The 14,705-nt window shown below is 52.4% G+C and overlaps 1 protein-coding gene across 3 annotated transcripts in view; it reads left to right on the top strand.

Moving 5' to 3' along the window:
* SLC22A23 (solute carrier family 22 member 23) overlaps positions 1-14,705 on the top strand; it is a 191,832-nt gene that overhangs the window by 171,558 nt on the left and 5,569 nt on the right. For 2 of the 3 annotated variants that reach the window (XM_073005627.1, XM_007973822.3), the window contains 4 exons: positions 163-265; positions 1,364-1,596; positions 3,329-3,361; positions 4,458-4,581. In XM_073005627.1, the coding sequence (XP_072861728.1) occupies positions 163-265; positions 1,364-1,596; positions 3,329-3,361; positions 4,458-4,581 (493 nt within the window). Of the gene's footprint in view, positions 1-162; positions 266-1,363; positions 1,597-3,328; positions 3,362-4,457; positions 4,582-6,034; positions 8,519-14,705 lie in introns of those variants that run through there. The other variant, XM_073005626.1, reaches the window with a different exon arrangement.

The raw sequence follows: 14,705 nt of genomic DNA, 5'->3' as shown, positions 1-14,705 counted from the left end.
CCTGGAAACCTAGACCCTCTCCACTGGCAAAGAAAAAAAAAAAAAAAAGCCTTTCTCTCTCTTCCGTGGTGCCCAGACTGGGGAACCAGGACTGTGCCTGCAGCTGCTGTGCCATCCTCCATGGCGGCCTGCCCAGGGCTCACAGGGTCTGTTTCTTTGCAGAGCTGGAGAAGGAGCTTTCCCGGAGGCCCAAGAAGGTCTGCATCGTGAAGGTGGTGGGGACCCGGAACCTGTGGAAGAACATTGTGGTCCTGTGTGTGAACTCGTGAGTCACAGAGACAAGTGCCAGCCGGGTGGGAGGGGGCCAGGGAAGAAGGCGGGCAGCGGTGAAGCCCAGGGCCCTACTCCCCACCCCACTGAACTTGGAATCCTAAGGGTGTGTGTGAAAAGTGACACGGGCTAGAAGATACTGGCCTCCCCCTCCCGGAAGCCTCAAGCAGCCGGTGCCCCCAGTCCAGGCGTGTAAATCCTGTGAGCAGAGCCTCCCCATGTGCCCATGAGGTCCAGGGAACCAAGATGCACATGAACGCACCTCCTCAGGGGCACAGTGGGGACTGCTACAAGGCTGGGACTTCTGGGCCCTGTCTCGGGACAGGGGATTTGAGACCCATGAGACCTTGGCTGCAAAGTGGCCGTGGCCCCTGTGTGTAGCCGGCCCCGCCCTTCCTGAACCTGCAGCCAGTCTGGCCAGAGGCGCCAGGATGACCGCGGGAGGAGGCAGGTGGGCCTGAGCCAGGCCAGTGAGCCCAAACCTCCTCCCAGGGCCCTCACCGGCCCTGGTCACCCCACCTGCTGGGTCCTGCAAGGGCTGGGGACATCGTTCACGCAGGTTCTTCGCAGCCCAGTCCCTGGGCTTGGTGTGTACCTGGAAGGTCACTCCTGTCTTGACTGACAGCTCAGTGGCCCTGACTGCGCAAGGCGGTCCCTTGTTCAGGGTCAGAGGTCACCAAGGTGGCGGAGGGGAGGGATTCGACTCATTTGGGTTAGGGGTCATCTGGGGTGTGGCACTCCTTTGGGAAGGGTCTCGAGCTGCCACAGGTAAAGACGGAGGCCCAGGGTGAGGGCTCAGGGCCAGGGTGACCGCTCAGGGTGACCGCTCTTGTGCCCACACCTGTCTACTAAAGCCACGGCAGAGGAGCATGAGCGTGGACCCCCACCAGAAGGAGCATTCCGTATTTCTCTCACGTCTCCTCGTTTGCATTTGCTCTGGAATCTGCTCGGGGTTCGGTCATGGCGGGCTTTTCTATGACACATTGAGTTGCTTCTTCATCTCCTGGTCACCTGACACCATAAGCTCCCGGGAAACGGCACAGCCCCTGGCATGGGGGCCGCCCACCCACCACCGCTCGGCGTGTCTCCACAGGCTGACGGGGTACGGGATCCACCACTGCTTTGCCAGGAGCATGATGGGCCACGAGGTGAAGGTGCCGCTCCTGGAGAACTTCTACGCTGACTACTACACCACGGCCAGCATCGCGCTGGTGTCCTGCCTGGCCATGTGCGTGGTGGTCCGGTTCCTCGGGCGCAGGGGAGGCCTGCTGCTCTTCATGATCCTCACCGCCCTGGCCTCGCTCCTGCAGCTCGGCCTCCTCAACCGTGAGTGGGCCGGGGAGGTGGGCTGTGTGCAGGGAGGGGGGCTGGCAGACCCCCAAAGGCATTGGAAAGGGCTGGGTAAAACTCCAGCAGCCACTCTGAAATCTACCGCTGGAAGGAGCTGCTTCGGGGAGGACAGAGCTTCCGTGAGAGCATCTGTGGATCCCGCCTCGGAGGGCCCTGGGCCTCCCCTCCTCCCCCTGCCCCAGCCCGGGCTGTGCCGTGATTCCGTCCGAGTCCTGGTGGCCGGGTCTTCACTAATGGGGCAGACTGCTTCTGTGTATGACAAAGAAGAACAAAGGATTGTTTCTTTCTAGTGACATGAAAGGGGAAATAAATCTGTTTTGTCACCCTCGCATTAGGGCCCTGCTTTTCAGCAGATGTTCCCCAGTTCATCAGCTTCTCTTTGGACCAAAGAATTTCTCAGTAAAGGTTAAACATAATCTGGCCAGATGCGGTGCCTCACCTCTATAATCCCAGCACTTTGGGAGACCGAGGCAGGCGGATCACAAGGTCAGGAGTTCAAACCAGCTTGGCCAATATGGTGAAACCCCATCTCTACTAAAAATACACAAAATAATTAGCTGGGCTTGGTGGCACATGCCTGTAGTCCCAGCTACTCGGGAGGCTGAGGCAGAAGAATCACTTGAACCTGGGAGGCAGAGATTGCAGTAAGCTGAGATTGTACCACTGCACTCCAGCCTGGGTGACAGAGCAAGACTCTGTCTCAAAAAAAAATAATAATAATCTAAGGCAAAGCTAGAGAGTCCGTCTGGCCCTCCAGCAAGCTCTGTATAGCTCCTCACCAACAGATACCCCCGTGTGTGGACAAACCACCACAGCACCTCCGTGGCCGGCCCAGGGCACGACATGAACAGGCAGAGCCGCTGAACCTCCTCTCCCGCCCTGGCACGGTCCTCCTGGGACAGGCTCGGGACACTGTGGGAACATCGACCCCACAGAGCTCCCCTGTCTTTACAAAGAAAATGAACGCAGGCTCTCAGAACTAGATGCCAGGGCTGTCCACCACTCCCAGGTCAGAGCGGCCTTGTCGTGCAGCCTGGGTTAGAGAGGGCTCACTTCCAACTCAGGAGCGGCCCTCTAGCTTGGACAGTTCCTGTGCAATCTGTACCTTGCTGGGAGACTGCTGGTACGCTTAGCTAATGGAATACACACGTGGTGCCTGTCTCCCTCCATCCCCGTTCCCCAGCTGCCCTTCCGGGGAGCCTCTGCCCTGCTCACACAATTGGGGCAGAAGTGGCGGAGTGCCTTGGCCACCAGGTGTTGCCATGCCCCTTTGGCCCTGAGCAGGAATGCACAGGAGCTCCAAGTGAACACCAGGCAGCCGTGAGGAACAGAGCTGGGGCCAGCAGGGGTGCCCCACAGTGCTTGATGCTGCTTGAGTGCAGACCGCAGTGGCCAGTGGGCGACTTTATATGCAAGGAAGCTCACCCTTTGCACCTGCTAGGGTCTCGCTGTGAAGGTTCCATTTTCTCCCCAGGCTCTGAGGTCAGCGGGACCTTACCCCTGTCTTCCTAACAAAAAGATCTTTGTTTAGTGCAGTATGAACTCCACTGCCCTGGCAGCCAGCGCCATCCCAAAAACGGAAGGGAGTTTGCTTGAACCAAGTCACATGGGAACACACTGAGCTAATTCCACACCTAACGTGCTCTCTCCTCTCTCCTCACTTGCTTTGCCCTTGTCTGTGTGGGTGCGATCATGTCCGCGGGCCCAGTGATTGGAAAGTACAGCCAGCACCCAGACTCAGGTGAGTCCCAAGCGCGTGGGCTGTGCTTCCTCATCTTGTATTACATCTAAACGGGCGTTTTCTCCAAGACTCACGGACCTGTGGTTTCCATTTCCTCTCTTTCTCCCCCTTGCCCTCCAAGAACTGCAGCTGAAGTTGGCCGTAGGTTGGACACTATACGGATACATTTGTATTCTCCCTCTTGCCTCTAGAAAGAGCGACTGGTGCTTCCCTGTTTCTGTGCTGCTTGGCACGCATGCCCCGCCCCTTCCCCTGGCACCGGGCTCAGCACAGGCCCTGGCCCGGCGCCAGCTTGCTTTGTCTTATGGACAGCATATGGGTGGGGGAGAAAGGCCGGGAGTGCTGGGGCCCGGCCATCTGTGCTGCCAGGGGAAGCCGCTGTCCCCCTTTGACCCATGTAAGCTTGCTGCCCTCCAGCTCTGGGGACAGCAGAGTGCCGCCCTGCACCTTGAAGCTGCTGCTGCTCCCGCCTGGCCTGCCCCAGCCCTCGCCCATGTCCCTGGGGAGTGCTTGCCCTCTCTGCAGCCTTGGGGGAGCTGAGCTGAGCCCCAGCTGTGTGGCCCTGACAGCATGTCCATGCACGGTGCCAGACACGGCCCTGGTTCGAGGTGGGTCTCCGGTGCCATTCACGAGGGTTTTGATGGGTTGAACACTTTCCTTCTGGGCCCATAAATTCTGTGGCTTGAGTTTTTGTTTCCTTAACCCTTACTCAGCTCCCCTGTCCCACGTGTTGGGCACATCAGACCTGACTGGAGCAAACGTAGGCCAGGACAGAGGGATGTTGCTGTGGCACCGGGGACATGCCAGCCTGCCCTCCCACCAGGCATGGCTCCCGGCTGAGGAATGCCAATAGAGGCTGCCATGAGCTCCAGCATGCTTGATGCACAGGGACTCACAGGAGCCCCACAAAACCTACTGCGGGGACTCTGGGCGTCTAGTCCTTGAGGGGCTTGGTTCCCAGAGGGAACTGCACACCCATCCATGCCGCACGCTGGGCACTGGGGAGGAGCCGTGCCGTGCAGCCCCGGGCCTCCCTCCCACCCTGGCCTGGCTTCCTCTCTTCCCTCACCATCCCCTTCTTCTGACCCTCCCTCAGGGATGAGTGACAGCGTCAAGGACAAATTTTCCATCGCGTTTTCCATCGTGGGCATGTTTGCCTCCCACGCAGTGGGGAGCCTCAGCGTGTTCTTCTGTGCGGAGATCACCCCGACGGTGATAAGGTGCGTAATGGGAGACACCCCGGGGAACGCCGGCTTCTCGGGACTCAAAGACAAGTCCCTGGCTCCAGGCTGGTGTGGGATTAACCAGCATCAGCTCTGTCTCTGGCTCTGGGCACATTGGCTTCATGGTTCACAGCCGAGGTGGCTGTTGTACCCAACCCCGAGGCGCCCGAGAGTCACAGAACGTGGCCCTGGGGTCCTGTCCAGGCAGCAGCAGGAGGAAGGGGGAACAGGGAGCTACTCTGGTCCCAGGAAATATGTCAGTGACTGGCAAGGGGGGAATTTAGTGGATCACTCATGCCGCACTTCCACCAGAACCTGTGCCGCCAACTCTGCTAAGAGACCTCACGGCACAGCTATTGCAGAATGTTTTAAAAAGTAGAAAGAGCCTTTCCCCCCCCTCCCCCAAGATGGAGTTTTGCTCTTGTTGCCCAGCCTGGAGTGCAATGGCATGATCTTGTGTCACTGCAACCTCTGCCTCATGGGTTCAGGCGATTCTCCTGCCTCAGCCTCCCGAGTAGCTGGGATTACAGGTGCCCACCACCACGCCCAGCTAGTTTTTGCATTTTTAGTAGAGACGCAGTTTCACCACGTTGGCCAGGCTGGTCCTGAACTCCTGACCTCAGGTGATCCCCCCCACCCCAGCCTCCCAAAGTGCTAGGATTACAGGCATGAGCGACTGTGCCAGGCTGAAAGAGCCTTATTTTATACTGACCTGAGAAGTTGATGTCATGAATCCAAAGAGAGAAAGCCCAGCAAGTGAGATCATTGACTCATGTAAGAAACATGGATGGAGAGCCCGCTGCGTGCCAGACACTAGGCCCAGAAATCACAACAGCACAGTCCTGCCCTCGTGGAGTCTGTGGCCATTTCACACCTCCCGAAAAGGTGTGACTCACTTGTGCTCAGCCACTTTTGTTTTAGTTCAGAAAGTGAGGCTGACCCCTTCCTGGTGCCGTCTCTGTCGCTGGGTCGTGGTTCCTGGGTGCTACACACCATTTACTGTCGCCATGCGTATAGGTTAAGAAAAAGGCATGCCTCCACTAAAAGAGCATCCCTCAGCTGCAGTCATTTTCCTGCACTGTTTGTGACTTACTGAGGAGCTTAGCTTGAGTTATACCACACTGAACTTCTTAAAGGAGTGTCATTAGCATTTCTCATGCATGTGCCTTCATGAAACAGAACTTGAGAGTAAGGCCAATAGTTCAGCCGTGAGTCAAAACCCAGGTGTCCGAATAGTGACACCCTTGGGAAAATCCAGTAGAGGCCACCCCAGTCCAAGGTGGGCTATGTGGACACTAATGATTTCAGCCCCTCTGCTGCTGGGGAAGGCTTTGGGAGCAAGTAGGCAAGTCCGTGGACTTTCTTACTTTCCACGTTTCCAGTAGCCATGCTAACAACAGCATCTTCACATCCACACTTTGATTCATTCTCTTGGATCTGTATCATACAGGCCCAGCCTGACAGCTACTGGGTACCTGGACAGAAATGCCGAGGTATTGTATGATTAAGCACCACAGAACTCATCCTGTCCCTACCTTCTGCATAAGCCACAGGGGAGAGATGAGTCAGGAGCTTTTTTAGTGCTTGCAGTTGCAAGATACCTCAGGCAGACCGCAGGCTCACTCCCTGTCTAAAGGGGGGCCAGTGAAATTTCCCTCCTTTATCAAAGAAAACAGCAAAGGCGAGTCTTTCAATAGACCAGAAGCCGCAGTCAGACCTTCTGGGTTTCCAGCTGGTCTCTTGCGCCTTTGCGTGATTATGCATTTGGTGGGGGGAGGGGTGGCTAGCAGGGACCCCTTAACTCTGGCAGTTGGTAGGATTATTATTCTCTGTTAGATTTGGCTTAGCAAGCTAGACTGAAGGAAATGCTGTATCCTTTTCCTCTTTGATGCAAACCTGGAAAGATTTGGGGATAGAAATTCAACAAACATGTTCTCAGATTCAGCTTGCCAAGATGACAAACTGGAAAAAATATGTGACCCTTGGTGATGTTTTTGTGCCTGCGGAGGATGAAAGGAAATTGAGTCCAAAGGGGGTCCCTGGGCCAGGCTGGGAGAATGTCTAGCGTTCCTGATAAATCCCTCTTCTCGCTGGGAGCCCTTTTCACCTGTGCCATCGGGAGGCCGCAGCTCTTTCTTGCAAATGCACTCAGGAACGATTCCCATGGAGGCGCTAGGATAGAAGTGGACTCCCCTGCCATCCCCCCACTTCACAGAGAGAAATCCACGATAAGCCGGGATGGACGGCCTGGGGCCCATGAGCTCCAGCGTAGCACAGAACTAGCCTTTCCCTGTGACACTCAACTACAGACAAGCGTCCTGGCAGCAAAGGGTAAGGGGCCACCAGGATGGACTGCCTGGAAGCAAATATGAGGTTATGAAATTTTCTGCAAAAAGTTCAAAAAATGCTTTTATACTTTTCATACTTGTTCCACAACAAAAAGCAACAAAGGCTTGCAGAAATCTATTGCCCCAAGGATGACAGAGGCCAAGTAACCTAAATATTGTTTCATGAGGTTCTGTCCAGACCTCACATCGACAGAACCAGCTACCCGCTCAGGCCACACCAGGTGGTAGTTCTCATCAGCCAGTGCACAGCTCATCAGATTCATTGGTAAGACGTTGGGAGTTGGATGACTTTGCAAGTGTATCTGACTGTGTCCACCTCCCAGCTTGACATGGGCAGAAGTGGCCTGGGGTCTTGGGTGGATCTGGAAGCAGCTGCTGGCTGTGCTGGGGCTGATCTTTTCTATCCACTGTCCATCTGGATGTTCCAGGTGGGTTCCAAGGCTTCCTTTGCCCTCACACGGGGGTCCAGGTGGAGAGGACGCAGGCGCTGGGGATCATGACACCCGCCTGTTTTCTCCTGCTCTGCCCACTCCGGCGGCCCTGGCCCTTTCTAGGTCATAAGCCGGACGGGCCTCCCTGAGACCCTCCCTGACTGACGACTCCCTGACATCTGTCCTCTGCTTTAATGCTGCCTCAAGAATAGGCACCGAGGGCCAGGATGACCTGGGATTAAGGGAGCATCAGAGTCTGTTCAACTTCTTTAAAAAGTTGTATCTTAAAGGCCAGGGGCGGTGGCTCACGCCTGTAATCCCAGCACTTTGGGAGGCCGAGGCGGGTGGATCACGAGGTCAGGAGATCGAGACCATCCTGGCTATCATGGTGAAACCCCGTCTCTACAAAAAACACAAAAAATTAGCCGGGCGTGGTGGTGGCGCCTGTAGTCCCAGCTACTCAGGAGGCTGAGGCAGGAGAATGGCGTGAACCCGGGAGACGGAGCTTGCAGTGAGCCGAGATCATGCCACTGCACTCCAGCCTGGGCGACAGAGCAAGACTCCATCTCAAAAAAAAAAAAAAAAAAAAGTACAAATATTTGCTCATCCTCGACTTCACAGAAATGTAGTCAAGTCACATTAAGTAATATAAAAGAGGAGGTGGAACGGGAGGCTCACCTCCGGTGTTTCAACGCGAGATGGTAACGTCACATGGCTAACAGCAATTTGATTCTGGAATCCTTAATTCAATGAAGTTTACCATTTCTAATAAGAAGTCGGCCTGCATATCAGTCTACTTTATTTAGATCCTATTGCTAGTAAAATAAAGATATCCCGTGGATATTACAATTTTGTGCTCCTAAAGCACAAGGAGGCAGTGCCTGCCCTTCGTTCTCTGTCCATAAATGAAGCAGCTCTGACTTGTCAACACGGGCCTATGCTGCCCTCTACTGACAACCTAGAGAAAAGCAGAAAAGGCACAGGCAGAGCCCACATTTCAGGGGCAGGAAATGAACCTTAAAACCAAGGACGTAACAATCTCTTTCTCTAATCTGAGATTTCAAGAGAGAAAAACAAAGCCAAAAATGGCATCCCAACTTCTGCCACAGTTTTTCCTAATCGTACTGAATAATGTCAAGGAATCTTTTTTTTTTTTTTTTTGAGACGGAGTCTTGCTCTGTCGCCAGGCTGGAATATGGTGGCGTGATCTTGGCTCACTGCAACCTCCATCTCCCTGGTTCAAGCAATTCTGCCTCAGCCTCCCGAGTAGCTGGGATCACAGGCACGTGCCACCACGCCCAGCTAATTTTTGTATTTTTAGTAAAGATGAGGTTTCACCTGTTGGTTACGATGGTCTCGATCTTCTGACCTCATGATCTGCCCATCTCGGCCTCCCAAAGTGCTGGGATTACAGGCGTGAGCTACCATGCCCGGCTATGTCAAGGAATCTTTGCTAGAAAACCAGATAATTGCTTCCGTAGAAAAAAATAAAAAGATATATTCCATATTCTATATGCATGTGTATATTTGTTGCATATTATGTATACACATATATGTAGACATTTTTCTAATGATCTGTAAATTAAGTATATTTCATTTCATTTTATTTGGCATGGTTAACAAGATAGATCAGTATGATGTGGTTCACCAGGCACAATGCAAGGCTTTTGCTGCATGCAGTTTGCCCTTTCACAGTGGCCCTGTGCCCACCCCTCCTGGGGGTCTGTACTCTGCACTCCTGCATGTGACTCCCATGTGAGTAAGGGGAGTCCTCTCACTGCTTGTCAGTGCCGTCCACATTTAATGCCGGGAAGGTCAGGCAGAAACCTGGGAGGTTTCTGAGAAAATGATGTCCCCATTAAGATCCTGTCCATTATCCCTAGCATCTGATATGCCCTGTGGCTTCCTGAAAGAGCCAGGTCTACCAGAAAGACTTAATTGGCTATTTTAGGTGTTCAGTCTTCATCTTACAGAAGGATTTTATCTTACTGCTCATTGCAGTGGTCATCTATATTTAACCTGTCCCATTCATCTGGGTGAGCTGACCTTCCTACTCAGGAAGCCAGTGTGATCTGCAAGCATCCAGTATTTATTAAACACAAACAACACGTGCCTGTTGATGTCCTAGAAAATAATTCTTGCCCTTGAGGGGCTCAGAGACTAGTAAGGCGACAGGCACGTGAACACATACTGACAGAAAGATGCAGTGTCTTTGAATGGTGGTCTGGGACCCTCAGCCTGAAAAGAGTGTATCTGGGAGACATCCCCTAGATTCTTGCTCTTCCTCATCCATATCCCCCATAAACTATGAAGCACAGTGGTGTGGCTATTCCTGCAACTCTTTCAGCCTCTCCCCGGGAAGGGCTCTCTAATGTGAAGTGCTGATGACTGTCATAGCCTGCATGAGAGGTGGCTGTCAATCTCCCTCCGTGGCTAAGGCTGGGGAATCTGTCACTCACAGAGTATCTTGGTTTTCTATTGCTGCATAACCAATGGCTCCGAAACAGGGGCCTGAAGCAGCATGCATCCAGTGTCTCATGGTTTCCATGGCTCCAGAGTCTGGGCATGGCCTGGCTGGGTCCTCTGCTCCGGGTCTCTCACAGGCTACCATCAGTGGGTAGGGTCCACCACTAAACCAAGTCAGGCACTGGTAGGCTCTGCTTCCTCACGGGCTGTGGGGCTGGCAGCCTCAGCTCCTCGCTGGCTGTTGGCCACAGTCACAAGGCAGCTCACTTGGTCAAAGCTAGCAAGAGTCTGCTAGAATCCGCCTTTTGGAACCTTGTTGTGGAAGGGACAGCTCACTATCCCGGCTCTATTTTATTGCTAAAAAGTAAGTTATCTGTACCTTGTACCTCGAGGCCCAGCGCACACTCAAGGCACAAGGGTGGGAATTGCTGGGGCCAGTCTAGAAACCCGACTATGGTGCTGAGTAGATGCCCAGGTGCCAGCCAGGTCTCAGTGGCTGGGCAGGTGCTGGGGACAGCACATGGAGTGGAGCCTGGTCCTGCCCTGGTGACATCTCATGTCTATTAGAGACACACGGACACGCAATGCACATGTGTCTTTGGGCTACACAAGTGTCCTGAGGATTCAAGGGAAGCACCCAAGAGAGCCTGCTCAGCCTGGACTCAGGAAGGGTGGCTGGGACTGAGGATTCCCGGGGTGTGGACTGGAGCACCGCACATAGCGGCTCTAGAGGGGATGTGTGTGCGGCACGTGCACAGCGGCAGGAGGAGGCGAGGCAGGATTCCCAGGGCTCGGGGAGCAGGAACAGAGGTTCCTGAAAGGCTGAGGGTAGGCGAGTATGAAGCGGCTTGAGGAGGCAGTGTTTGCAGAGCTTGGTGCCTCACTGAGAGGAGGGCCAGGGCGGAGGAGAAGAATCCCAGTGGCACAGCCCCCTCTGCCAACTTTTAGGACTCCATTCCATGCCTGGGGGCTTTAGGCCCATGGGGGAGGCCCATCCTGTTCGCCTCCCAGTTCTTGAACCTGTCCAGCTCTGGTTCCTCTACACCCAGCTGCCCCCTAGACCCTGAAGGACTTGGGTGGCCCCTCCCCAGCACTCAGTGGATCTTCCTGTCCCCGTGCTAGTCACATTCATGCTTTAACCTCCACCACATTTGGACGTTGGAGCTTTTCTCATCCCCATTTTACAGATGCAGACCGAGGCTTCGGGAGGTGAAGCTGGTGGATGGGGGTCCAGGATTCTAGTTCAAGCTCATGGGCTCCAGAACTCCTGCTCCCAGCCATGGCACTCACACCTTTGTGGCAGCAGAAGTCTGTTCTGTAGCTCACGTTGGGCTGGTCCTTTGTATGTGGGTTTACTCAAGGCTTGAAGGCTAATGGCCGATGTCCTGGTCTTGACAATAATCTAATGGAACAAACATTAACAAAGCCCCTGTACCGGAAGGCAGTACTTCCTCCAGACGTGCACAGACGGCGCCCTACCCAGGTAGCCCGTGGGAGCTCGGCTGAGCCAGCATAGGTGAACCTCACAGAGCGAGCACTGGACAGAGCTGAGGGACCCGGCGCTGTGAGCAGTGAGACTGAAAGGGAGAGGACAGGATGAAGAGGTGGGGCCCCCAGGATCTGTGCATCACCTTGCAGGCAGGAGGGAGCCACTGGAGGACTCTGAGCAGCCAGGTGACATGATTAGCTCTGTGTTCTAGGAAAAGTGGTTTGGCAATAGTGAGGAAACAAAGTCCAGGGGGTGCAGAAGATGCAGCAGGGAGGAGCGCAGACCCAGGCGGCCTGGAGTGGACGCCCTGAGGACTTGGTCATGGCTGGACAAGCAGCAGCTGGGAAAGGGAAGAATCCAGCAACTCTTTATCCCCTAGGGCTGCAAGCCTGGCAAGGCTGCCCCTGGGCCTATGGTGGATGCAGATAGGTGGACTGCAACCTACAGAGAGGCGGCCATTTCTACATTAGAGGGAGAGAAGGGAGAGAGAAGTGTCTTCTATTCTTTTGTTATAAAATAGGACAAACCCCCCCCAACACACACACGCATACACACACACAATATCACCATGCTTCCATTGCATTCTGAGAAAAAGGCTCCGAAGCTGCAATTCTTCCTGGGGTTATTAGCATAGACCTGTGTATGTCTGGTTTACGAGGGCCACCTGGGAACCCTAGGACTCCCATCCTCCCTGCCCAGGTCACCCCTGCCCAAGCCTCCTCCATTCACGTCCCCCCATGTCAACGCAGGTCATCCTGAGAGGGTCTGTGGGAGCAGGCATCAGGTCACAAAGGCAGGGATGCTCTCCCGGTCTGAGCAGCAAAGCCTGAGAAGACGCCAGCACGAGGGAGCTGCTGCTCAGTGCTGCTCAGTGCTGCTCAGTGCTGCTCGGTGCTGCCCGGTGCTCCTCGGTGCTCCTCGGTGCTCCTCGGTGCTGCTCAGTGCTGCTCCTCAGTGCTGCTCAGTGCCACAGGGGGCAGAGCAGAGCAGAAACCCTGGCCACAGGTGGCGGTGGAAAGGGGAGTCATGGCTGGTCTCTTAGTTCCTGGAAAGAAGAGGCAAGGCCTGGGTGCCTGCCCAGAACTAAAAGCTTTAGAGATTTGTAGCAGCAGGGGGAGCAGCCCCCACAACAGGAAGTTTTGTTGTTTTAAAACAAAACAAAAAAACAGCTTTATTGAGGCATAATTCACAGGACCATAAAATTCATCCATTTTAAGTAAACAATTCAATGAATGATTTTTAGTAAATTGACAGCGCCATGCAACCACTGGCACAATGCAGTTATGGAACATTTCTTTCTCCCCACAAAATCCCCTTGTCCTCCTCTGAAGTCCATCCCTACTCCCAGCCCAAGCTACCATGAATCTGCTTTCTGCCTCTACACATTTGCTTTTTTTTTTTTTTTTTTTTTTTGGAGACAGAGTCTTGCTCTGTTGCCCAGGCTGGAGTGCAATGGCACGTACTCGGCTCAGTGCAACCTCCGCCTCCCAGGTTCAAGCAATTCTCCTGTCTCAGCCTCCTGAGTAGCTGGGATTACAGGCTCCTGCCACCGCACCCAGCTAATTTTTCTATTTCAGTAGAGATGGAGTTTCACCATGCTGGCCAAGCTGGTCTTGAGTTCCTGACCTCAGGTGATCTGCCCACCTCAGCCTCTCAAGGTGCTGGGATTCCAAGCCTTTTTGACTTTTCATATAAATGGATTTATACCATCAGTTAGCATTTGTATAAATGTAAACATTTATACAATGTTTTTGAGTCCATGTTGTAGCACGTGTCAGTACTTAATTCCTTTTTATGGCTAATATTCCATTTATATGATGGGCTGCATTTTGTTTTTCTGTTCACCAGTTGATGGCCATTTGTGTGCTTTCAATTTTTTTTTTTTTTAATAGAAATGGGGTGTTATTGCCTATGCTGGTCTCAAGTGCCTGGCCTCAAGTGATCCTCCCGCCTTGGCCTCCCAAAGCGCTGGGATTACAGACATGAGCCGCCGTGTCTGGCCTGCTCATCTTTTTACTGGATTTTCTGTCTTCTTTTTGAGTTGTAAGAGTTGCGTGGTGGCTCATGCCTATAATCCCAGCAATTTGGGAGGCCAAGGCGGGTGGATCATGAGGTCAGGAGACCAAGACCATCCTGGCTAGCACGGTGAAACCCCGTCTCTACTAAAAATACAAAAAATTAGCCGGGCATGGTAGCACGCGCCTATAGTCCCAGCTACTCGGGGGACTGAGCCAGGAGAATTGCTTGAACCCCGAAGGCGGAGCTTGCAGTGAGCCGAGATGGTGCCATTGCACTCCAGCCTGTGTGACACTCTCAAAAAAAAAAAAAAAAAAGAGTTATTTATATATTCTAGTTACAAGTCCTTTATCTGATATATGCTTCACAAATATTTTCTCCCAGTCTGTGGTCCTTTTCTTAAACATGTAACTTTTGAAGGGTAGGAGTTTCTAATCCTAATGAAGTCCAGTTGATCAGCTTCAGCTTTTTCTTTTATGGATCCTACTTTTGATGTTATGTGAGAAATCTTGGCCTAACACAAGCTCATAAAGCGTTTCTCTTGTTTTCTTCTAGAAGCGTTATAGTTTGAGCTAAGTTAAGCACTTAGATTTTGTTATCCACTTTGAGTTCATTTTTTTACATGATGCGAAGGGTCAACATCATTCTTTTGCATGTGAATATCCTGTTGTCCCAGCACCACCTGCTGAAAAAACTATCCCTTCCCCCTCACTGGATTTACCTCCATCTACAGTCAGTTGACCATAAATGTGAAGGTTAGTTTCTGAACTCCCAGTTCTGTTCCATTGATCTATTGATATATACACCAATACCAAACTGCCTTAAGTCGTATGGCTTTATAGTTTTGAAACTGGGAAGGCAAGCCTTCTAACTTTGTTCTTTTCCAAAATTGTTTTGGACTACTCTGAGTCCTTTGCATTTCCACACAAATTTTAGGATCGGCTCACTGTTTTCTCAAAAAAAAAAAGTCACCTGGAATTTTCATAGGGATTATGTGGAATAGATAGATTAATTTGGGAAAAATTACCATCTTTACAATATTGAGTCTTCTAATTCATGAACATGGAATGTCACTCCATTTATTTTTATCTTTTTAACTTTCAGCAATGTTTTCTCTTTTTCAGCATACAAGTCTTGCATTCCTTGTGTTATTTATTTCTAAACATTTTACTCGTTGGATGTTATTGTGAATGGAATTTTCTTAACTTCATTTTTGGGTGTTTTGTTGCTAGCATGTAGACATATAATTGACTTTTGTATGTTGATCTTGTATCTTGTGACCTTGTAGGACAGTCTTTTGGTGAGTTAGGAGCTACCTATAGTGCCAACCAAGAGAACCACAGACTGGTCAAGAGCTGGAGTTATATACCT

The sequence above is a fragment of the Chlorocebus sabaeus genome, chromosome 17 (assembly GCF_047675955.1).
Source record: "Chlorocebus sabaeus isolate Y175 chromosome 17, mChlSab1.0.hap1, whole genome shotgun sequence".
In the NCBI taxonomy this organism is placed as follows: domain Eukaryota; kingdom Metazoa; phylum Chordata; class Mammalia; order Primates; family Cercopithecidae; genus Chlorocebus; species Chlorocebus sabaeus.
The sequence above is the reverse complement of the archived record's forward strand: the minus strand, read 5'-3'. Positions and strand labels throughout refer to the sequence as shown.